We start from the raw sequence: 23,645 nt of genomic DNA, 5'->3' as shown, positions 1-23,645 counted from the left end.
CACACAACGCCAGGAGAAGACGAACCCGATTCCCCAATCGATGACGATGGAAAAGACGTTCCATTGCCCGACCAAGAAGAAGTTCGAATAGCAATTACCCGCCTGAAGAACAACAAAGCGGCGGGGGCGGATGGATTGCCAGCCGAGCTATTCAAACACGGCGGCGAAGAACTGATAAGGAGCATGCATCAGCTTCTTTGTAAAATATGGTCGGACGAAAGCATGCCCAACGATTGGAATTTAAGTGTGCTATGCCCAATCCATAAAAAAGGAGACCCCACAATCTGCGCCAACTACCGTGGGATTAGCCTCCTTAATATCGCGTATAAGGTTCTATCGAGCGTATTGTGTGAAAGATTAAAGCCCACCGTCAACAAACTGATTGGACCTTATCAGTGTGGCTTCAGACCTGGTAAATCAACAACCGACCAGATATTCACCATGCGCCAAATCTTGGAAAAGACCCGTGAAAGGAGAATCGACACACATCACCTCTTCGTCGATTTTAAAGCTGCTTTCGACAGTACGAAAAGGAGCTGCCTTTATGCCGCAATGTCTGAATTTGGTATCCCCGCAAAACTAATACGGCTGTGTAAACTGACATTGAGCGGGACCAAAAGCTCCGTCAGGATCGGGAAGGACCTCTCCGAGCCGTTCGATACCAAACGAGGTTTCAGACAAGGCGACTCCCTATCGTGCGATTTCTTCAATCTGCTGCTGGAGAAAATAGTTCGAGCTGCTGAACTTAATCGAGCAGGTACAATCTTTTATAAGAGTGTACAGCTGCTGGCGTATGCCGATGATATTGATATCATCGGTCTCAACACCCGAGCCGTTAGTTCTGCTTTCTCCAGACTGAACAAGGAAGCAACGCAAATGGGTCTGGCAGTGAACGAGGGCAAGACGAAATATCTCCTGTCATCAAACAAACAGTCGTCGCACTCGCGACTTGGCACTCACGTCACTGTTGACAGTCATAACTTTGAAGTTGTAGATAATTTCGTCTATCTTGGAACCAGCGTAAACACCACCAACAATGTCAGCTTTGAAATCCAACGCAGGATAACTCTTGCCAAGAGGTGCTACTTCGGACTGAGTAGGCAATTGAGAAGCAAAGTCCTCTCTCGACAGACAAAAACCAAACTCTATAAGTCACTCATAATTCCCGTCCTGCTATATGGTGCAGAGGCCTGGACGATGTCAACAACAGATGAGTCGACGTTGCGAGTTTTCGAGAGAAAAGTTCTGCGAAAGATTTATGGTCCTTTGCGCGTTGGCCACGGCGAATATCGCATTCGATGGAACGATGAGCTGTACGAGATATACGGCGACATTGACATAGTTCAGCGAATTAAAAGACAGCGGCTACGCTGGCTAGGTCATGTTGTCCGAATGGACGAAAATACTCCAGCTCTGAAAGTATTCGACGCTGTACCCGCCGGGGGAAGCAGAGGAAGACCTCCACTCCGTTGAAAGGACCAAGTGGAGAAGGACCTGGCTTCGCTTGGAATATCCAATTGGCGCCACGTAGCGAAGAGAAGAAACGACTGGCGCGCTGTTGTTGACTCGGCTATAATCGCGTAAGCGGTGTCTACGCCAGTAAAGAAGAAGAAGTAAAGTCTTCAAAGGTTATAATTTAGAGCACGATAAAATTGTAAAATTATTTTCTCGTAAACTACTGGAGATAAATCGATGAAATTTTGTGAAGTCAAAGAAAAATGTTCGTGCTATATTATAAATATTTTTTTATGGTCCTTTTCTTTAAATAATAATATTTTATTTATTACCTGTCTTGAAATGTATGGCACAACCATCGTTGCGCAATGCGCTAATGCTTTTCTTGCGGCACAGATGTCGGGAGCTTACGATCGATGTGCCATACGTTTTAAGAGAGGTAGAAGGACGAAAAATTCAATTTCTTGGGAATGGTATGAATGAGCAAAACTTTTTTTTCCAGATTATTAAAGGTGAATATTTTCCACGATGTGTCACATACTTTTAAATTTTTTTTTACCGTGAAGAACACTTAAAAAATTTCAATTGTTTAACAAAAAACCGAGGGGGGTTGCACTCCGGGAGTGCAGGCAGAAGTGAAAACTTGAAGCGCGTTGGGCACTTTTTTGGGTGAGCATTTTTAGGAGTGCTCGCGGCATGAGAAATTGTACATAAAGAAGTAAGGAAGGGCTAAGTTCGGGTGTCACCGATCATTTTATACTCTCGCATGACAAAGTGATAATCGAGATTTCATTATTCGTCATTTACATATTTTTTTATTTTGCTGTAAAATTAATTAGAATTAAATTCTGAGAGATTTACCGATATTTTCGATAATTTCGTGTTCGATATTAGGAACCTTGAAAAGTTATAATCCGATCACGACAATTTTTCCACAAGGGATACCTCAGCTCAAATACCGTATTTGTGTAAAGTTTTATTCCGCTATCATCAATGGGTCCTAATGTATATATTATATAGAGAAGGCATCAGATGGAATTGAAAATAGCGTTATATGGGAAGAAGGCGTGGTTGTGAACCGATTTCGCCCATATTTCGTACATGTCATCAGGGTGGTAAGAAAATACCAAATTCATTGAAATCGGTCGAGTAGTTCCTGAGCTATGGTTTTTGGTCCATAAGTGGGCGACGCCACGCCCATTTTCAATTTTTGAAGAAAGCCTGGGTGCAGCTTCCTTCTGCCATTTCTTCCGTAAAATTTAGTGTTTCTGACGTTTTTTGTTAGTCGGTTAACGCGCTTTTAGTGATTTTCAACATAACCTTTGTATGGGAGGTGGGCTATATGGTTTTTATCCGATTTCTTCCATTTTTGAACTGTATATGAAAATGCCTGAAGGAAACGACTCTATAGAGTTTGGTTGACATAGCTATAGTAGTTTTCGAGATATGTACAAAAATCTTAGTAGGGGGCGGTGCCACGCCCACTTTTCCAAAAAAATTACGTCCAAATATGTCCCTCCCTAATGCGATCCTTTGTGCCAATTTTCACTTTAATATCTTTATTTATGGCTTAGTTATGACACTATAGGTTTTCGGTTTCCGCCATTTTGTGGCCGTGGCAGTGGGCCGATTTCGCCCATCTTCGAATTTAACCTTCTTATGAAGCCAAATACGTGTACCAAGTTTCATCATGATATCTCAATTTTTACTCAAGTTACAGCTTGCACTGACGGACGGACGGACGGACGGACAGACAGACATCAGGATTTCAACTCTACCCCTCACCCTGATCACTTTGGTATATATAACCCTATATCTGATTCTTTTAGTTTTAGGACTTACAAACAACCGTTATGTGAACAAAACTATAATACTCTCCTTAGCAACTTTGTTGCTAGAGCAGTGTTTGTTATTCTAGCGTCAACTGATCGCAAAATTCTTCTTTGCTTGCCTACGAAGTTGAATACAGTAGCACAATCGTGCTTTCACAGACACTTGTCGCGACATGTTGGTGTGAGGTTTTTTTTTTTTTTTTTTTTTTTTTTTTTTTTTTGTGTCGGAGGGGGAATCTTCCAGAAGATACTGCCTTAGACGGGCAGCATGTACGATTCATTTTGCCCGCTAAAGATACACCTCAGGACCAAGCTGGGCAAGAATGCCTCTTCAAAAACTCCTTTCGTAGTTATTCAGCTGCTCTCAGGCTTCTTCGCTGTCGTTCTCTTATCCTGAGTTCATGGATCGCTATTGCGGCCCACTCTTTCATTTTTGCCCATACCACCTTCGATTGCAGCATGTGGCTTATAATGTTGTCAGGCGTCATCCTTTGATTTGTTATTTCTTCGATGGTAGTTCTCTCCATTACGTATCTCGAGCAGAAGAAAAAGATATGCTCGGCGTTTTCGTTGGCACTGCTGCAGAACGAACATTTTGTGTCATCGTCGTGGCCGAATCTGTACAGGTATTCCCTGAAACAGCCATGGCCTGTCAAGAATTGCGTGAGATAAAAGTCTGTCTCCCCATGCTGTCTCTCAATCCAAGCTGATACGTTTTTAATGAGCCTGTGCGTCCATCTTCCTTTTTCTGCCGCGTTCCATTGTCTTTGCCACTCTTCGAGGCTAACCTGTCTCTCCTTTTTTCGCTCTTCAGCTGTTAAACGCATATTCATTTCTTTAGACTTTAGGTATGCTCTACATAGCTCTGAGGCCATTAGGTCCGGAGGCATAAGACCAGATATGATACCGGCCGCTTCATGTGAGACCGTTCTGAATGCACAGGCCACTCTGATGGCGCATAGCCTGGTCACTGCTTTTGCCTTATTGGCATTTGTTTTTTGGCGCAGTGCTTTTTCCCATATAGGGGCCGCATACATCAGTGTTGACTGACTCACTTTAGCTAGTAGGGCTCTCCTACTTTGACTAGGGCCGCCAGTGTTAGCCATAATTCTTGACAGGGCCGCTGTAACAGTAGCTGCCTTGCTACAGGCCTTTTCAACATGTGCTTTGAAATTCAATCTCGCGTCAATCATAACGCCAAGGTATCTCAGAGAGTTTTGCGTTGTAACGTTGCATCCATCGATATTTAAGGTTACCGTTTCTAATTTTTTCCTGCTCGTGATAAGCACCGCTTCCGTCTTTTCTCCAGCCAGCTGCAACTTAGTTTCCGTGAGCCAGTCCTTAATTTTAGCTGTGGTCGCATTACAGGAGTTTTGTATTTGAGAGAGCTCTTTCGCAACTATCGTCACAGCAATGTCGTCCGCATAGCCAATTATTTGAGTCTCTTTTGGCAGCGGTAGGCGTAGCACCCCGTCGTATAGCACATTCCAGAGTAACGGACCCAATACGGAGCCCTGCGGTACTCCACCTGTCACCACGTACCTTTTTGGGCCGGCATCGGTGTCGTACAGTAGCAGTCTATCAGATAGATAGCTACTGATTATCCTTAGTAGATATCCCGGAGTCTTCCTTGCCTCTAAAGCCCTAATTATATGTGGCCAGGATGCAGAATTAAAAGCATTTTTGACGTCAAGTGTGACAACTGCACAATACTTTTTATCGCCATGCATCCACCTGGTTCCCTCTATGGCCTTGGCCGCGATGTCCGTCAATTTCCCGACTGCGTCCATAGTGGATCGATGTCTTCGGAAACCAAATTGGTTTTCAGACAAGCCAGGCAGCTCTCCTTCTAGGTGACGTTCCAGACGTTTACAGATTAACTTCTCCAATATTTTGGCCATCGTGTCGATCATACAAAGTGGTCTATACGCACTCGGCTCGCCCGCCGGTTTGTTTGGTTTCTGAAGGAGAACCAGGCGCTGCTTCTTCCATACTCTTGGGAAAACGCCTTCGTTTAGACACCTAGAAAAAATTTCCGCGAAGGCCTTCTTGTTGTGTTTAACCGCAATCTTAAGCGCCTTATTTGGGATGCCATCAAGTCCTGGCGCCTTTGTATTACCGAATCTTTCTGCCACTTGTACTATCTCCTCCTCGTCGATTGTCAAAGTTTCGACCGTTGATGGTATTCTTCTGCTCGTATGCTGCTCTTGCGATGGGAAGAGCGTTTTCACCACTTTCTCTAGCAGTGTAGCACAGGTTGGTGCTTGGTTTTTACCACCCTTGACCTTTGCCATTACTATTTTATAGGCATCTCCCCATGGATTTTCATCTACCTTCTCGCATAGTTCTTTAAAGCTTGAGGTCTTACTTCTTTTAATAGCCTTTTTAAACTCATTTCGTTTTCTTTTAAAATATACTCGCAGCCTCGTTTGTTCTGGCGTACCTAAGCTTCTTTGGGAGAGGCGTCTCGCTCTATGACATTCGCTTCTTAGTGCGCTAATCTCCTCGTTCCACCAGTATGCGGACCTTCTGGGTGCGTTTTGCCTTTTTCTACACATAGCCGCGTCGCAGGCTTTACTTACGTGGCTTACCAGCATTTCAGCTTGTCGGTCTAAGTCGGTTGAGCTATCCATTTTTTCATCCAGCATGAGGTCGAAGATGCTCTCATCTAGGGTTTCCACCTTCCATCCTTTTTTCCGTGGCTTTTTTAGACTGCCTTGGTTTCGCGGCTTCTTGCCGATTTCAAGCATAATGGCAAGATGATCACTATGTATGTAGAAGTCACACACTTTCCAATGTGCAGATCGAGCCAGTGAGTTGCTGGCGAACGTAATGTCTATAATCGATCCGCGGCCATTTTTCTCGAAGGTATTTCTGCCTCCCGTGTTAAGCAGTACAGGATCTAGTAAGGCGAACGTTTTAAGCAAAGCATTACCCCGCTGGTTTGTCTTGCTACTACCCCATTCGATTGCCCAAGCGTTAAAGTCGCCTGCTATCACATTTGGTGCAGTAGTAAGGGCGTCCTGAACTAATTCATCGAGGATCTGTTCATAAACACCTTGTAGTATACTCGGAGGGAGGTAACAACTGTAAAAATAGATTCCGCCTATTTTCGCTCGCGTATAATATGATTTCCCCAGAAGCGGCTTGTCTTGGAATGCGTTTTCCCCACAGGCCCATATGGCGGCTTTGCTCTCTTTATCGGAAATCCAGGTACCAGCACTTATGTTTTTATACTGCTCACAGACTATCGCCACATCTATCTTCTTCTCGTAGATTGTCTGTTTCAGTAACTCTTGGGCCGCTTCGCAATGATTTAGGTTGATTTGTACAATCCTCATTTCGCCTTTTTACATGCCGCTTGGTAGAGGGGACATTTCCAACTTCCCATTCGGTGATCCGTATCCTTTTTTCCGTTTGATTTGCATGACGCACAAAATGGTTTTTTGACGCATTCTTTTGCGAAGTGCCCCGTTTCACCACATTTTGCACAACACTTGCTTCTGTCATCCTCGCTGGTACATGCCCTCGCCAGATGCCCATATTCCAGGCATCTGAAGCACTTCCTAAGGTTCGGTTTCTCCCTTATTCTGCATATAACCCATCCTATTTTGATTTTGCGTGCATCAATTAATTTTCTTGCGTCCGATGCTGGAATGCTGATCACCGCCGTCTGCGTACCCGCGTATGCCTGTCTCATACTTTTAATTGAGCTTTCCCTGAAGGAGCTTAGCTCATTAATTTGTATTTGGATTGCATTCACGATGTCTTCTTTTGTTGTTACCTCATCTAGGTCGCGAATCTCTACAGATACTTCATGAGTTAAGGCTCTTATCTGTGCCTGGTCGCCTAGCACCTTACATATTTCCCTTTCGTATGTACTCGTGTTTGTCATTTGCGCCTGCTTCATTTCCAGAAGTATCTCGCCTTTTGCCGTCTTTCTGATGCGCGACACGTCCTCCCCAAGTTCTTTGAGGGTATCCTCCTTCTTGACAGCCCTGAGTATGTCGCTGTACGTCATGCTTCCAGAGCGTGAAATTATGATTGCGTCCGGTCTCGGACGTGGGACATAAGCGGCCTTCTTCTTCATGTTTGGCGTTTTTCGCTTCACCTGAATCCAATCTTTTCTTTTTCCTCTTTCTTTCCTTTTGTAGGAATGTCGCCTTCATTCCTTTTGTTAGCAGTAGGCCTCTTTTGCATTTCTTCTTGAATTGCTTTTTTCTTTGGTGGAGTCTTGCGCGCTGGCTGCTCATCCTCGCGTGGCCTTTTTGGTGTTGAATCCACTCCTACGTGTCTTAAAAGGACATTTCGTTTGGCTGCTTTGATTGTATTGTTATACTCGCTTTGGGCGCGTTCGTGGAGCTTCGTCACAGAGGTTAACAGATCACGTATCTGGTTGTTGATCGTTCGTTGAGGCGGTTTTATTGCCACAGTTAGCCTATTGATCATATCTCCCAGCTCAGACATGATATCTCCTTTTGGTTGCGTGAATTCCTCTCGCGGCGTGCTGTCTTCCAGCGCTGGTGGTGACGATCTCGCTCTTTCAGGCCTTTCCACGGTGAGCCCCTGTTTCGGTGATCGCATCAGTCTTGGCGCGCGTCTAAAGGGGTCAGCCTCGACGCAAGGATCACTCAAGGTCGGCGTTCTTCTGGACGGTTGCGATTCTGCGATCCTACTGCCAGGGCTTTGTGTGCCGTTGCTCGATAAGCAGTCATGTACACTGCTACTATTACATTTGTTTTCTTTTCTCAGATAATTCTCCATATGTTAAGTTCTTACAGCGCATCGTGTGTAGGGGGGCGGGCCGAAATAGACAGGAACGGGTGTACCCTCGGAGACCATGCTCCTACCCCAGTTCCCTGAGGCCTGTCCTTCGCTTTACCAGTCCCGGAAAACACGGACGGACCGGCGCTCGCCCGGGGCAACGCAGGCTACTACTCCTGCGCCCAATGCACACTCCCTGACCAGGGACCGAAGTGGCTGTTTACTGATACACCACGCGGCTAACACCTCGGCAGAGCAAGCTCACATCACCCTTTGCATCGCACCAGCGGAGACATCGCTGTCAGGATATCCAGGGACTCCCAGTGCGCCGCGCTGTGTACCGGTCAAGTTATAAAATCAGCCGCACCTAACATGGTGAACAGACGCTGACCAGGAAGCCGCCCATTATGGGTCCGTCGCGCCTGGATTTTTTTTTTTTTTTTTTTTTAACACAACATGCCCTTGCATGTTGCGGGGGACACATACTTCAAAGGGGCGGTGTCGGTTCGCCCACTGTCACAGGAGTTTCAACGGTCTTGCTGGTTTTTATACCGCAACCTCCACTCCCGCCGCTTCTCGTCGGGGATTGCTTATTCGTTTAAACTTATTTCGCAACTAACCTGCTACTACAGGCCGTCCGGCTATCCGCGACCTGCCGACCCCCCCGGTCGCTTAAAGCTCAGCGACGGTGTCTATTCCCACTGGAAATTTAAAGTCCCACCGGGCTGTTGGTGTGAGGTGTCTGGCACTGTCCGTGCGCTATTGTGCGCATAGGCCGTGGACAACGCTGTGCTAGAGTATAAAAATCAAGTTTATCAAAGCAATGTGGGCACTTTTTGAATGGACATGAAGTATAATAATATAGAAACTATATTCGAAGGAAGTGGTTTTATTTAAATGAGTAAATATTATAATAAATAGTAAATACACAATTTATCAATTCTCATCCATAATTTCAACAACTCTTACATCATCATTATCAACATTTTCATCATTATTATCAGGATTTTCATCAAATTCTAAAACTGAAACAATAGGTCTATGGTAACTAAAGTATGAAATGAACAATTTTGATTTAAATCTGTTTATATATCTTGTGAATACTGCATCAATAGTAGTTTTGTATTTTGTTGTGCTAAGATTGCGATCATTGGACATCGTTAAATCAAATTCTTCATATAAAAATTCAATTAATGATTGATTTTTGACATCTGCAAAGCTCATGTTGAAATCTCCACTCAAAATCATAGGATAATGATCAAATCTTCTATTAATTTTCATCATAAATAGTGCGGAAGCAGCTTTAGAATAAATTTGAATACAACAACTCTCGTATTGCTTGTAAAGATTGTTTTGGTGAAATATAAACGGCAGCCATTATTATTGTTTGTCCATTAGAATGGCATTGGGAAATATATATATCACCAATATTCGAAACATTAGTGCTTAACATACTGGTATATCTCGCATGCACTTCCATATGATCTGTAGAAAAAGTGGCCATAGTATCATCGGACCGATGATAAATAGCCACCCCACCTGCTGGACGATTGTCTCTTTTGAAACTTGCTATAAAGTTGAAATTTGGAATGTCAATAGTTTCTTCGTTACTCACATGAGTTTCTGATAATATTAACACACTCATTTTCTCAACAAGAGCATCAACTGATAGGTCATGTACATGTCGTCGTAAGCTTTGACAATTGAATAAAAAAAGATAACTCTTTTTTTGTAGAAATGAAATCAATAAATGTTTTAGTAACAGTTTGTAAGTTATTGTCATGTAATCGTTTCAGTTCGATGGATAAATCATCACGATGAGTTGTAGATCTCTTTTGGTCTTTGCTTGTGTTTGAATCATCAGTCGGTGCGTTTCCTACTCTGCCATGATGAAATTTCCAGCTCGCTCCTGTATCTTCTTTAGTTAATAAGAACAAACCATCATTAGTTACTCTTGATAAGGCTACGTAAACCAATTCTCCAGAGTGAGCACGACTGTATTCATAAACAATAGCATCAAAAGTACCTCCCTGAGACTTGTGAATCGTCATAGCAAAAGCCGAAACTAGTGGAAAATGTTTTCTTTTCGCCACTATAGTTTTGTTGTTCTTCAGTGGTATTGATGATGTTTGAGCAGAAATTGGAAGATCATCTCTGTCGATTCCCAAGCGTTCAATGTCATTTCTTGCCTTAGTTTTGCGCTTTTGACCAGCGGATTTTAGAAACTTTAACCAAATTCTTGTAATTTCATCATTTTCTCGTCTGTCGCGAGGGCACGAACGAATGCCCATGCAAAGACTGCGTATTGCATGCAGCGCTCTCGCGTACCTATACACTCTGAGTATACATATAGGTATGTAATCTCGTCTGTCGCGAGAGCACGAACGAATGCCCATGCAAAGAGCGCGTATAGTATACATATATTATAAGAATACACGCGGAGTATATCTGTGTGAAATCTCATCTGTCGCGAGAACGGCTTGAAAATGCTCACCCACAAAAGTGCCCAACGCGCCATAAGAAGTTTTCATTTCAATTATGTAAATAAATGGATCGTGAAAAAATATTTATAATATAGCACGGACATTTTTCTTTGACTTCACAAAATTTCATAGATTTATCTCTAGTAGTTTATGAGAAAATAATTTTACAATTTTATCGTGCTCTAAATTTCAACCTTCAATAACTTAAAAAAAAATTAATTATTTTGACGAAATATTTATATCACGGGGTATGTGTCTGGTCCCCTTCCTAATGAATTTTTCGAAATTTTCATGGACCACTTGACGTGGTTTGACCCCTCTGTTTAGCTCTGCAGCTCGTGTTATTTACTCCAGCAATAAATTAAAAAAATCATACCAAGTTTAGACATAGCGGCATAGAGACGGTTTCTTTTCCTGCTATCGAAGGCGGCTTTGAAATCGGCGCCGGTTTTCCTTACACAGGTGTTTTCTAAGATTTGGCTCATTGTGAAGCTACTGCCACTTGGTGTTGTGTGGAAGATTAAAGCCCACCGTCAACAAACTGATTAGACTTTATGCCAAAGTCACATATATGGGTTCCGTACTACAATGTGTACTACAATTGTTCAAATATCATTGAACATGCTTACTTATCAGCAATGCCGAAATTCTATTAAATATAAATATCTATTTATATATTAATATACATACATATATATAATGCATTTACATTCATGCACATCTAATAATACTGGTTGTCAAAAAAGTCACATATTCGATAACAAAGTTTTTTTTAAATGAATGTGCAGGAATATTGCTGTATTTTTTGAAAACAGTCTCAGAATTGGCTGATAATAGAGAATCAAGCAGCAGTGTTATCAGAAATATATTAAATAAAAGAAAACGCCGTCGTTTTGCATTATTAGCTAGCGAAAATTCACGGAGAAGAATTCCAAAAACCAACAATTTTTGTACGGTTATCGAAAGCATGGAAGACGATGTATTTTATTCTCATTTTCGAATGAAGAAAAGTACATTTCAGGTATTTATTATAAAATACATAGAGTATTGAGTAAGTTGATAAACCTAATACCCCAAATGTAAAGAAGTTGCAGATTGCGATTAAGCCCTGGTGGAATTCAAGTGAAACTGGACGTTTAGCAATAACGTTGAAAAAAGCTTTACAAATAACAATTTGGAAGCTAAGCAATAATTGCTCTTTCAGAGATGTCAGCGATCGGTTTGATGTGGCAGCTGGCCTCGCTTATAAGGTGTTTCTGAAAATAATTAAAATGATTTGCCGCTTGAAGGGAGATGTAAACAAATTTCCCAAAACTGCAGCGGAACAAAAACAAGAAGAATTTACAAACCTGCGGTATAATCCTTTTCCTTTTGTAATTGGATGCATCGACGGAACTCATATTCCAATTTCGCGGCCAATCAGAGATGAAATCAGCTATCGCAACCGAAAGGGAACGTATTCAATCATTACACAGGTAAAAAATTAACTTTTTTGCATCATTATAATTATTAACTGCAAATATTTTTTCAGGCTATTGTAGATAGTCGAATGAGGTTTATGGATGCATTTATCAGCTGTCCAGGTGCATGCCACGATGCATCAGTTTGGCAAAGTAGTTCTGTCAGGAAAGCTATAATTAGCAAGGAGATTAAAATCTATTCTAATTACCATTTGTTGGGCGATGGAGGGTATCCATTAGAATTGTTCCTTATGGTGCCCTATCGTGATAACGGGTTCTTAACACCAATGCAGTCAAAATACAATGCGATTCTGTCTTCAACTCGCGTTGTAGTGGAACAGGCATTTGGTGTTTTAAAAAAAAAAAATAGAATTCTCAAATACATCGAAGCTCAACGTCCATATATGCCAAAATTAATTACAATGGCATGCATGATTGTTCATAACATAATAATTGAAAATGAAGGCTACTTAGTTGATGAAATAGATGAAGAAAAAACACATACTGAGCCCCAAATAGTCGAAGATACGACTACATCGGGACAAAGGGAGACAAAAACAAAAAGGGATGCACAGGCCACGCTATTGTCTGCCTAATTGAAAACAGTTTGGACTTTAAAGTTATAGTTGTATTTTAAACTTTACTAAACCCAATAAAGAAAAAATAAAAATAAAATAACAGTCAGTTCATTTTGCACTAATAGGAAAAAAATAAACAAAAAACAATACATTTTGCACTTAAAATTTAATATGAAAAATTCATTCAAGCACATTCTAAGATTTGTCGAGTATTTTCTGGAACAGTGTACGAATTTCTTTCTTTCTTTCTTTTGGTATCTTCTTCCGATTCCTTGTTTAAAAACTCTAACACATTGCTTTTTCTTGTTAGTTTATTTCTTGGATGCTAGTACAAGGTAATGTTGCATCTAAGTCCAGCACCGTAGGGCTTTCGGGTGGATCATTACTTAAATCTTGCATTAAGGACTCAAGGGAAGATTCCAGCATGGCATCAGGCACAAGGACACTACTGCGGCTGCCAAAAACTTCATCCAATGTTTGGAAAAATTCCCAATTAGCCGCGCCTTCTCCAGATGTCTTGTTGCGTTTTTTTATTCGTTTGTAGGTGCACATTATATTAAAAAACATCTGGTACTTTCGTCCTTGGAGAATGGGAATGTGTTATCTATTTCCTTCACATCCCGCATTATTTGCTCCCAAAGTGTGTTCCTATTTTTTTTTTGCAACGAAATCTGGCTCATACTTCAATCTTATTTCTATAAGTAATTCCTTCCTCTCATGGTTCCACTTTTTTTCACTATGCATGTACAGAAAATATTAAAAAATCATAAGTAAAACTACAATCTATAAAGTAAACCACTTTTACTTACCATAAATCCGCCATTTTCACCACAAATTTATATTTTGTTTTATGTTTACTTTTTGCCGCCAAGAAAAGCCACTATAACATCACAACTGAAAACAATGCACAAGTTTGGCATATGTTGCGCATAAAAAAGCATTGCCATGCAATAATGAATACGCGGAACCAGAGGTAAGGAATGATAAATCTTTGTGGAGTTAAACAATAATAAAAGCTCCAGAATCCATATACCAGCACAGTGACACACATATAGTATATTACGACAATGAATTTTATCAGCTGATGCGAGTTATAAATTTAAAAAATATAATAACTGCAAACAATTTTAAAATTTTATATTACTTGAAGATAAATATTACAGACGTATTGCCCTGGAGAAAGGAATTTCAGACACCGTACATTCTGGTCTTTGGTAAGTTCTCAATAGTTTGTTTTCTGTGTTTCTGAATTCTTAGGTGGAAACTTATAAATTTTACGAAAATGTTGTTAAGCGTTTATCGAATGAAAATTTGAAAAATACGTTTCGTGTGAACCGGGAGCCATTGTCCTATTTAGTGGATTGACTAAAAAATGCCCAGAGACAAAATATGTACCTACTGCAAAATACCATACCTTTAAAAAAACGAAACGCTATTGATTTGTATACACTAGCTTCTTCCGCTGAGTACAGAACAGTCGGAAGTCTGTTTGCAGTCGGACGCACAACGGTAGTAGTAGACATTTGCAACGAAATAGTTAAATAATTTAAAAACGAAATTTTTTATAGTTATCCTCCGAATGACGCAAAAGCTAATGAAATAGTATCTGTTATGGCGCTATTGGTTGCCATATATAAATCAAGCCTCCAAAAAACGAAGCCTGCAATTATTTTAGCTTCAAAGGGTGGTACTCAACGATTTTATTTGCATCCGTTGACTATAGATGCAGATTCACATACATTAATGTTGGGATACCAGGACATAGTAATGACTCCACAATATTTGAGCATTCGGGATTAAATAATGTCACTGCGATAGTGATGTTTTCAAAAATCATGCTGCTGTAATTGAAGGTGTTTAGGTGCCAATACTCCTGATTGGGAATTCAGCATGCAAACTGCAAAAATGTCTTATGAAACCTTTGAAGGCCCGTTTCAGGCGCTTTGGTCAAGGTAAAGTACTCCAAATATTCCAAACGACACTGTTAATCAGCAATGGATTGAACAAGAAAACATTCAAGACAGCCTCATAGAAGCCACACGGATAGATGTGAATAGTGGAATCGCCATAAGACAAGCAATTACGGCTTAATTTTTCTACAGTATGTATTCACATAGTTTTGTCATAGAATATACATATACATTAAGATACTTTAGTTAGATATTTTTGTTTAACATAGCCAAAAGAAAAGAGTTTGTTTGTTCCATCAAACTTAGGGCCTCTTCTTCATTTATAATACATTTATTTAAGCAAAGTTCCATCAACGTTTGCTCTTTTTTAGCAATTTCGGGATGTTCATTGATACTCGTTTTCTCTTCTTTGCAGATGACGTAGAGGATCGATTTCATGAACGTATCAACTGAACCGACTAATGAACCGAACCTGTGGAATAAAATCATACATACATATAATATATTGGGCCAATAATCTTCCTTACTGATCTGATATCATAATATTAATTCAATGAGTACTTTTTTGCCATGTTGTCTATACGATTTCGCAGATCGTCCGGTGCCAGCGAAATCCGTGCTCATTTGCCAGCTGTGTGCATATCAGGGATCAGGGATAATGGGATGCCCAACTTATTCCAGTCTGAGAGCGCCTCAAAATAATCATTTTTTTGAAGTTATACTTCTTATACGACGCCGGAAAAGGTTGCGATAGATTCTGGTTGCGCAACCTTCCATATAAAAGTAACGCAAAGTTGCGCAACCTCGCTCCATCCATATGAATGTAACGCAACCTTGTCTGCATAACCAAATCATACTTAAGTCAATGCAATCTAAGTGTCAATGGTGGTGTTGGTGGTAAGCGCCTAGACTGTGACGATGTGAACACCGGTTCGAATCTCAACAGGATTTACTTTTAATTTTTTTTTTTTTAATTTTTTGCTTTTTAACATCGTATACTATACTAATAAATATTTTTCTTACTAATAGAAATTAAATTTATCACAGCAATATTATGTATATGTATATACATATTATGCATATGTATATTGCTGTGATAAATTTAGTGCGAAAGCAAATGTTCTACAAATGTATGTGTATATTCTATACTTAAACAAAATTATTAGAACCATCGTATGTTTCTTGCATGCATAACCCAATCATACTTAAGTCAACGCAACCTAACTGTCAATGGTGGTGTTGGTGGTAAGCGCCTAGACTGTGACGATGTGAACACTGGTTCGAATCTCAACAGGATTTACTTTTAATTTTTTTTTTTAATTTTTTGCTTTTTAACATCGTATACTATACTAATAAATATTTTTCTTACTAATAGAAATTAAATTTATCACAGCAATGTTATGTATATGTATATACATATTATGTATATATATATTGCTGTGATAAATTTAGTGCGAAAGCAAATGTTCTACAAATGTATATGTATATTCTATACTTAAACAAAATTATTAGAACCATCGTATGTTTCTTGCATGCATAACCAAATCATACTTAAGTCAACGCAACCTAAGTGTCAATGGTGGTGTTGGTGGTAAGCGCCTAAACTGTCACGATGTGAACACTGGTTCGAATCTCAACAGGATTTACTTTTAATTTTTTTTTTTTAATTTTTTACTTTTTAACATCGTATACTATACTAATAAATATTTTTCTTACTAATAGAAATTAAATTTATCACAGCAATATTATGTATATGTATATTGCTGTGATAAATTTAGTGCGAAAGCAAATGTTCTACAAATGTATATGTATATTCTATACTTAAACAAAATTATTAGAACCATCGTATGTTTCTTGCATGCATAACCAAATCATACTTAAGTCAACGCAACCTAAGTGTCAATGGTGGTGTTAATGGTAAGCGCCTAGACTGTCACGATGTGAACACTGGTTCGAATCTCAACAGAATTAATTTTTAAATTTTTGCTTTTTAACATCGTATACTATACTAATAAATATTTTTTTTTCTTACTAATAGAAAATAAATTTATCACAGCAATATACATATACATAATATGTATATACATATACATAATATTGCTGTGATAAATTTAATTTCTATTAGTAAGCAAAAAATTAAAAATAAATTCTGTTGAGATTGTAGCCCGTGGTTTAAAAGGAGGGAAAACAGCACAATATTATCGTGAATACCGAGCACGAAAGAAAGCAGAGCGGGAAAAGGAGAGATTGGAAATGATAGCTGGCAGCCAACCGAGGAAGAGGAAAACAGCTGAGGAATATCAGAGAGCGCGTAAAAAGATTCAACGTCTGCTGTTTCATCAATCTCTGCGGGAGCATCTATAACTAGTGATGAATCAACGATCGTCAATTCACCGATAACTGCTGAACTTTCAACGCGTGTTGATGGATTACAAAAGATATATGGTTACGATGCATATTCCCTTCCGCAAGGAAGAGACAGAACTTCTTTCCGAATTAAAATTCCATCATTTAGACTTTGCTTTATAAAAAGTGCATAATAAAATTATAAAATGTGAATTTAAGTTTTCTTTCATAGAAAATGTTATGCATTTCTGAACACCGCTAAGAAGTATAACTTCTTCCGCGCGTAGGGACTCCACGCACTTTTTTTTATAACATTTTCTGTTATGGCCAGATCGAACAAAATAAGAATTTTTGGGCATTTAAATTAAAACACCCAATATTTATTACGATTGCAAATTATAATATAATACTTTTAATATATAGCGGACCTACTTAAATCCTTTTATATGATTTTATGGTATATTAAAACAACTAATTTTTGATCTTTCAATACTTGATAAGGTGAATTATAGCCCTGACAGACGACAGCGCTAATATGCATTAGCGGGCTTAATTTACATTTACTTGCGCATTTGACCCATGTTAATGCAAGTTTGTAATGCACAAGAATTCCGTGCATTTCGTTGAATTTACTTAATTTGAGTAGGCAACACTGTTCAAAAATGGCCGATTTTTGCTATTTATTGATAGATGTCGCACTTTTGCTATCCATTTTTCCAATATTCTTTACTTTTTTGCACACTTTTCCCGCATTACAATCAATTCTTGCTATTAATTTCACTTCATTATCTTTTAACGTAGATAATAAGAAACGATTTTTTTCGTTAAATTTATATTGATTTTCCAAAATTACCAAAATTTCTTTTAATAATTTATCATATTAATTTTTATTTCACTTTTTTTTTTAATAAAGAAACAAAATTCACTATCAGCTGTCTAAATGCACAAGCCTGCCGTCTGTTAACATAAAATTTGAATTCGCATTAGCGTTGCTTAAGGCGCATTAATTTTGCTCGTCTGTCAGGGCTATTAAGCCTGTTTGTTCTCAATTAATATATGTTTTTAATGATTTGTAATTGAAAATTAACCATATTTTAAAAAGAAGAAAAGAAAATTAATTCTATTATGCATCAAACTACAAAACGTTTCATGTAAAATATTTATATTTCACATTTTATTTGATTTTCATTGTTTTAAATTTTTGTTAGCGATCTTGAACAGAGGCAACAAATTCCTTCGTTCACATAAATTTTTGGTATAACTTCAATCTGGCCGTTCCAGTCATTCCAATTGCAAAACATCAAAACCTACCCAATACAGTCAACTGTCAAAGTTCGGTAGGTGAGCGGTTCTCACATTTCCAGTAACAGGAGAGTTGGGGATCTCTTTATCTCTGTCAGGGACAATGGGATGCCTAACTTATTCCAGTGTGAGAGCGCCCCAAAATAATCGTTTTTTGTAACATTTTCCATTGTGGCCAGATCGAATGAAGTAAGAATTTTTGGGCATTTAAATTAAAATGCCCAATTGCGTTTTCCACACCAACCAGGAGGTATGCAAAACGGCGCGTTACCGAAGTTAGTTTTAGGTGCTCGGTTCCTCTTGAGGCCTATATCACCCATTAATAAATAAAGGGAAAAAAACAATAATAATTCATGTAAAAAAATATAAAAATATCACATTATAAAAATATTTATATACATATTTACCAATGCCTACATTTAAATCCCAAATTCAAATTTTGCTTAAAAAAAATGCTTTTAGAGCCTCTTTAACCTACCTGTTTAAAAAATTTTGGCTTTTTTATTTTCTATCTTAAATTTAAGTTCGCTTATTGTAACCACTAAAAAATAAAAAAATTTAAACCTATACGTGTGAAACACACAAAATTCTTAAAATTAGGGACCGAAAGGTCTTCATTTTAAAATTTAGTTAAAAAATATGTTCTTATTCTAATAAAAAGGGCTATAACTATTTTTGGGTCACAATTATCATAACACAAAAAGGGCCTAACATCTTTCATTTTATTAAAAAGAATATCTACTATTCCTATTTTATGACAATTATTGTCGAATTCTTCTAAAAATCATGTTTCCTAAATTTTTACAAATGCAATAAAATCCTCAGGCGGCTTCACTAAGTTGCATTTGTCTATTTGATTTAGATGCATGAAGATGAATTCGTCCAAAGGAATTTCATCTCTTAAATATGTATGGTAAAGGCAGGGAACATGTGTGCAGTTTGAAAATTTTTAAATAAAAATAGCCGCAAAAGTAGTGATCGAACGAGGGAGTGTTCAGGCCGTGGTGAACCTGAAAATCCTGCCAAGAAAGGTCATTCAATAGTGAATCATTACACACATTAAGTAGAACATTATCACTATGTTCCGAAATTACTGTAGCATCAGGTTCTAAAGGCAGCTCACAGTTGCCTTTTGTTACGACGTTTAAGTAACGTAAGCCCCACGATTTCCTAAACAAACTAGAGAACATATAGGGCGTTACTCTAGTACCTCCTCTGCTTCGAATCTGCCCAAAAAATGTTCTAAACTGACCTGACATAGTCGTATCGTCTTCAGCTACGGAAAACCTGAGTGTGACACAAATCGTCCCAATCGCTTAAACCGTTAATATTATAAACTAAAATTATTGGTTGTGTTTCTTTCTATATCGTCTACGGCCCGAATAGTTTTTAAAAATTTTTCTGTCTCATTTAAAATTGGTTGTGTTTCTTTCTATATCGTCTACGGCCCGAATAGTTTTTAAAAATTTTTCTGTCTCATTTAAAAACTCTAACTGTTCAGGGGAACCTACAAACACTTTTTAGTGAGTACAACAGTCTCAATGAAACTGCTATTTAAAATATCAAATAATTTATTAAAAAAACGAAACGAATTCCGCGGTATTAATAAAGCTCCTACTTTTCGAGCTTAAGGCTCCCGAGCTATATAGGGACAACATACCAGAAGCGACCGTATACTCAATGCTTGAGACGCGAATTTAACCTTCATTTTTTGGAAGGTATTTGGATAAATATGAGCATCGGTTAATTTATGCGCACACCGATAACTCGACTTAGAGTCGGTTTCATAAAAATGAACAATATCTGACCAACTTACCCGACAATTTTTAAAGAAATCCGTATGTTTTTAAATTTGTAAATAGTTACTACTACTTGTTATCAAATGAGGGCTGTCGTAAAAAAATACACTTCCTAAACTTGCAGGAACCTTTTACGAAAAAATAAGCCAATAGGTGGGACCAAGGCTCTCCACCTATACCTCGCACCGTTATGGTCATTGCAGTTGTTGCTAATCTAGAAGTGCGATTTCCATCGCCATAATTCTCAGTACCTATCACCCTATCGAATTTCCTATTAAATGACATTTCAGTGACATTTCATCGAAAGTGAATTCCCTACTCCTAATCTCTAACGATTTTATGCTGTTTTGGGTACAACCTGGGAAACGGGGCCAGTCTGTAACAAAATTTTCCAAAGTACTTTCGGATGGAAAACCTAATTGGTGCTTTAAGTGACGATAAGCAACTGGCGACAAAAAATACACCCAAAGTTATCGTTTAAAAAAATTGCCATATCGTCGGCCATGGGTACGCCGATTACTATTTGTAAAACTACTTCTAGTGCAACTTTACTACAAACTAAAGAAAGAGGGTCTGACTGTTCCCTAAATGAGCTATTCCTTAACTGTTCCCTACATTTTTCTAACTCTGCGGCTATTTCAACTAACTGTGCCTTTAAACTTCTATTATCCTGCTTTTTTTCATCTAACTTTATTTTCAAAACCCTATTCTCTTCCCTCAATTTCTTCTTCCTTTCTGTACTTGCTGTCAGACCCCTACCTGTTTACGCGGCATTATCAAAAATTAAGAGTTACACCCTCCTCAAAAAATGGAAGAGGCTCTAAAATTCCATCTTCATTCTCACTTTCAATAATTGGAAAAAGCTGTTTCAATGCATTGTGTGTATTTGAGACAGCTTCTTCTGAGCAAAATCTTCGAAACCCAATAAAATTGTATTTTTTAAATCAGAATTTGGGACGTCAAATGTAGGCTCAACTTTTAAATTCATATCGGGAACGGCCCTCGAACCCAATTGCTTTTCAAGTCGCATTTTTTCCGAAAAATGCCGCCCACAAGCAAAAATATGTTTAGGTGTTTCATCATTCAACGGTTGAGGCAACATTTACGCCTATTTAAAAGAAAAAGGAAGAATATAAAAACAAAATAACTATATATATTACATATAGTGCAAAAATATCAAACATATTATATAAACTTATCTATTCAAATGAACCGGTATATTTGTTACATTTAAATATTTAAAAATTTCAAAATATCGAAATTCATCGAAACCTTTTCTTACATTTTTTACCCGGCTTAGTTGAGTTTAATTATTTAAATTATATAATTAAATATTATTTAAATATTGCTATCAATTTCACATTGCAAATATTTAAATGAACCCGTGCTAACGTGACATTTATATATTTAAGAAATTTAATTACAAAATATCGAAATGTATCGAGAATTCTATTACACTTTTTCTATTTAAAAAAAAATTGTAATATCGGATTTTTATTATTTAGTCACTTTTTGCACTACTTATAGTATATTAATATTACTTACCGTTCGAGATCCGTCCCTAAATCTATGTACAGTATTTCCCTCGCTGCAGCCCACAATGCACTTTTTCCATATTGGGGTTATCGGCATTTTTGCTGCAAATTAATATGTGTTTTATACATATATAATTATGTACGGAAATTACTTTAAGGGTACTTATATTTGCTGATTTATCCTTGTATTTCAGTGACATATTAGTATTAGAAAAAATCACAATTTTCTTCTCTTCACTTCAAACTTCTTCACTTTTTACAAGTTCTTTTCTCTTCGAAGAAACGATGGCCGTTACGAATTTCTCCATTCTAATATTATTTTCGCGGGATTTCAATCCGCTCGTCTCTTTTCTTCCAATTGTGAAACGTCAAAACCTACCCAATCCAGTCAACTGTCAAAGTTCGGTACGTGAGCGGCTCTCACATTTCCAGTAACAGGAGAGTTCGGGATCTCTTTATCTCTGGTGTATATTTTAGCATAAATGTGGCTATTTTTATGTGTTCCACGCATCTGTGGATTACACTCTGCCCACACTTCAAATATTTTTTTATTGCAGCGCTTCCAATATATTTTTTTAAATTTTTAACTTTTCTTTTGATTCACCTTTGTTTGTCAAAATGACAGAAAACATATGATTACGAGAAAAGAGCTTAAAGCTTTGGGTGTGTTCAGTGCATTCCATTGTAGTACATCTTACAACACCACATAATTTCAGTGGTTTCTAGCACTCTTTTGTAGTACGGAACATCATCTGCTTTCGAACAAAGTTCATAACACCAGTGACACACATATGGTGGCATACTATGCCTAGGGCATTATCAGTGTAGGTCACCATGCGCCAAATCTTGAAAAAGACCCGTGAAAAGAGGATCGACACACTATTTCTTCGCCGATTTCACAGCTGCTTTCACAGGGGAAGGGCCTTACCGATCCGTTCGATACCAAACGAAGTTTCAGGCAAGGCGACTTTCTATCTTCAATCTCCTGCTAGAGAAAATAATTCGAGCCGCACAGCTTAACCGAACAGGTACAATCTTCTATAAGAGTCTACAGAAGCTGGCGTATGCCGATATTAGTTCTGTTTTCCCGACTAGATAAGGAAGAGAAGTAAATGGGTCAGGAAGTGAATGAGGGCAAGACAAAATATCTCCTGTCATCAAACAAACAGTCGTGTAACTTGCGACTTGGCTCCCAGGTCGCTGTCGATAGTCATAACTTCGAAGTCGTAAATAATTTCGTCTATCTTGGAACAACAAAAACAATCTCAGCCTCGACAACGGGTGTTACTTGGGACTGAGGAGACAATTTAGAAGTAAAGTCTTTTCTCGACGAACAAAGACAAAACTATAAGTCACTCATAAGAGTTATGGTCTTTTGCGCATTGGCAACGGCAAATATTGCTTTCGGTGGAACGGTGGGCAGTTCAATTATACGACAACAATGACATAGTTCAGTGAATTAAGAGACAGCGGCTTCGCTGGCTAGATCATGTCGTCCGAATGGTTGAAAAACGGCTCTAAGAGTGTTTGACGCCGTACCCGCCGGGGCAAGCAGAGGAAGAAGGAGACCTCCACTCCGTTGGAAAGACCAGGTTGAGAAGCATCTGGCTACACTTGGAATTTCCAACTGGCGCCAAGAAGTGAAGGGGAATCTAGAATCTAGGCTCAAATGTGTAATCACTACTACAAAGTTATACTTAATCAAAGATTCCGTGAAAGAGTCTGGAGTTAGGAGTTCGTAAGATTTAGTGGATTGAAGCTTCACACCCGGACCTACCGCAGTCAGACAGTCACACGGAATCCAACTTATCTCGTCAACCTGATCATTTATATGTATAAAAACCTACAGGGTTTGTCCGGAAAGTAATACTGAATCGATTTAAAAAAATTATTGAACCAATCGTTACAATTCTTTAAAGCCTTTCAAAAGCTTTTCAGGCAAGGAAACAAAAAAAAATCCGGGGGCCATATCTGGGCTACGGAGACTTTGGAATGCCGGCCTTGGTTAGGTAGCAAGAAGGCGGTGTGAGCCGGTGCGTTGTCGTGATGCAACTTCCAATCGGCTGCAACGTCTTGTCGGACCCGATTGACTCTTCGTTTGAGTCTCCTGACCACTTCCACGTAAAACTTGGCGTTGATGAAGAGGAATAAATTCATGGTGAATGATGGTTTTGATGTAAA

General features: G+C 38.6%; 2 protein-coding genes across 11 annotated transcripts in view; one reads left to right on the top strand and one right to left on the bottom strand.

Moving 5' to 3' along the window:
* The window catches only part of LOC125778137 (uncharacterized), a 598,414-nt gene that overhangs the window by 571,226 nt on the left and 3,543 nt on the right, over nt 1–23,645 (bottom strand). The window lies entirely within an intron of this gene.
* Nucleotides 326–23,645, top strand: part of LOC105222180 (putative nuclease HARBI1) — an 83,821-nt gene continuing 60,501 nt past the window's right edge. Inside the window, exons 1-4 of one of the 10 annotated variants that reach the window (XR_007422514.1) lie at nt 326–1,580; nt 11,323–11,555; nt 11,620–12,009; nt 12,066–17,041. Coding sequence is in view for 3 of the 10 variants with exons in the window: in XM_049454701.1 (XP_049310658.1) it covers nt 11,502–11,555; nt 11,620–12,009; nt 12,066–12,590 (969 nt within the window). In the remaining 7 variants the exon portion in view is untranslated. Of the gene's footprint in view, nt 11,556–11,619; nt 12,010–12,065; nt 17,042–23,645 lie in introns of those variants that run through there. The other 9 variants (XR_007422513.1, XR_007422512.1, XR_007422515.1 and 6 more) reach the window with 9 other exon arrangements.

This window comes from Bactrocera dorsalis, chromosome 4, assembly GCF_023373825.1.
Source record: "Bactrocera dorsalis isolate Fly_Bdor chromosome 4, ASM2337382v1, whole genome shotgun sequence".
NCBI classification, from domain to species: domain Eukaryota; kingdom Metazoa; phylum Arthropoda; class Insecta; order Diptera; family Tephritidae; genus Bactrocera; species Bactrocera dorsalis.
Note: the sequence above shows the minus strand (reverse complement) of the source record. Positions and strands in the feature narration are given on the sequence as shown.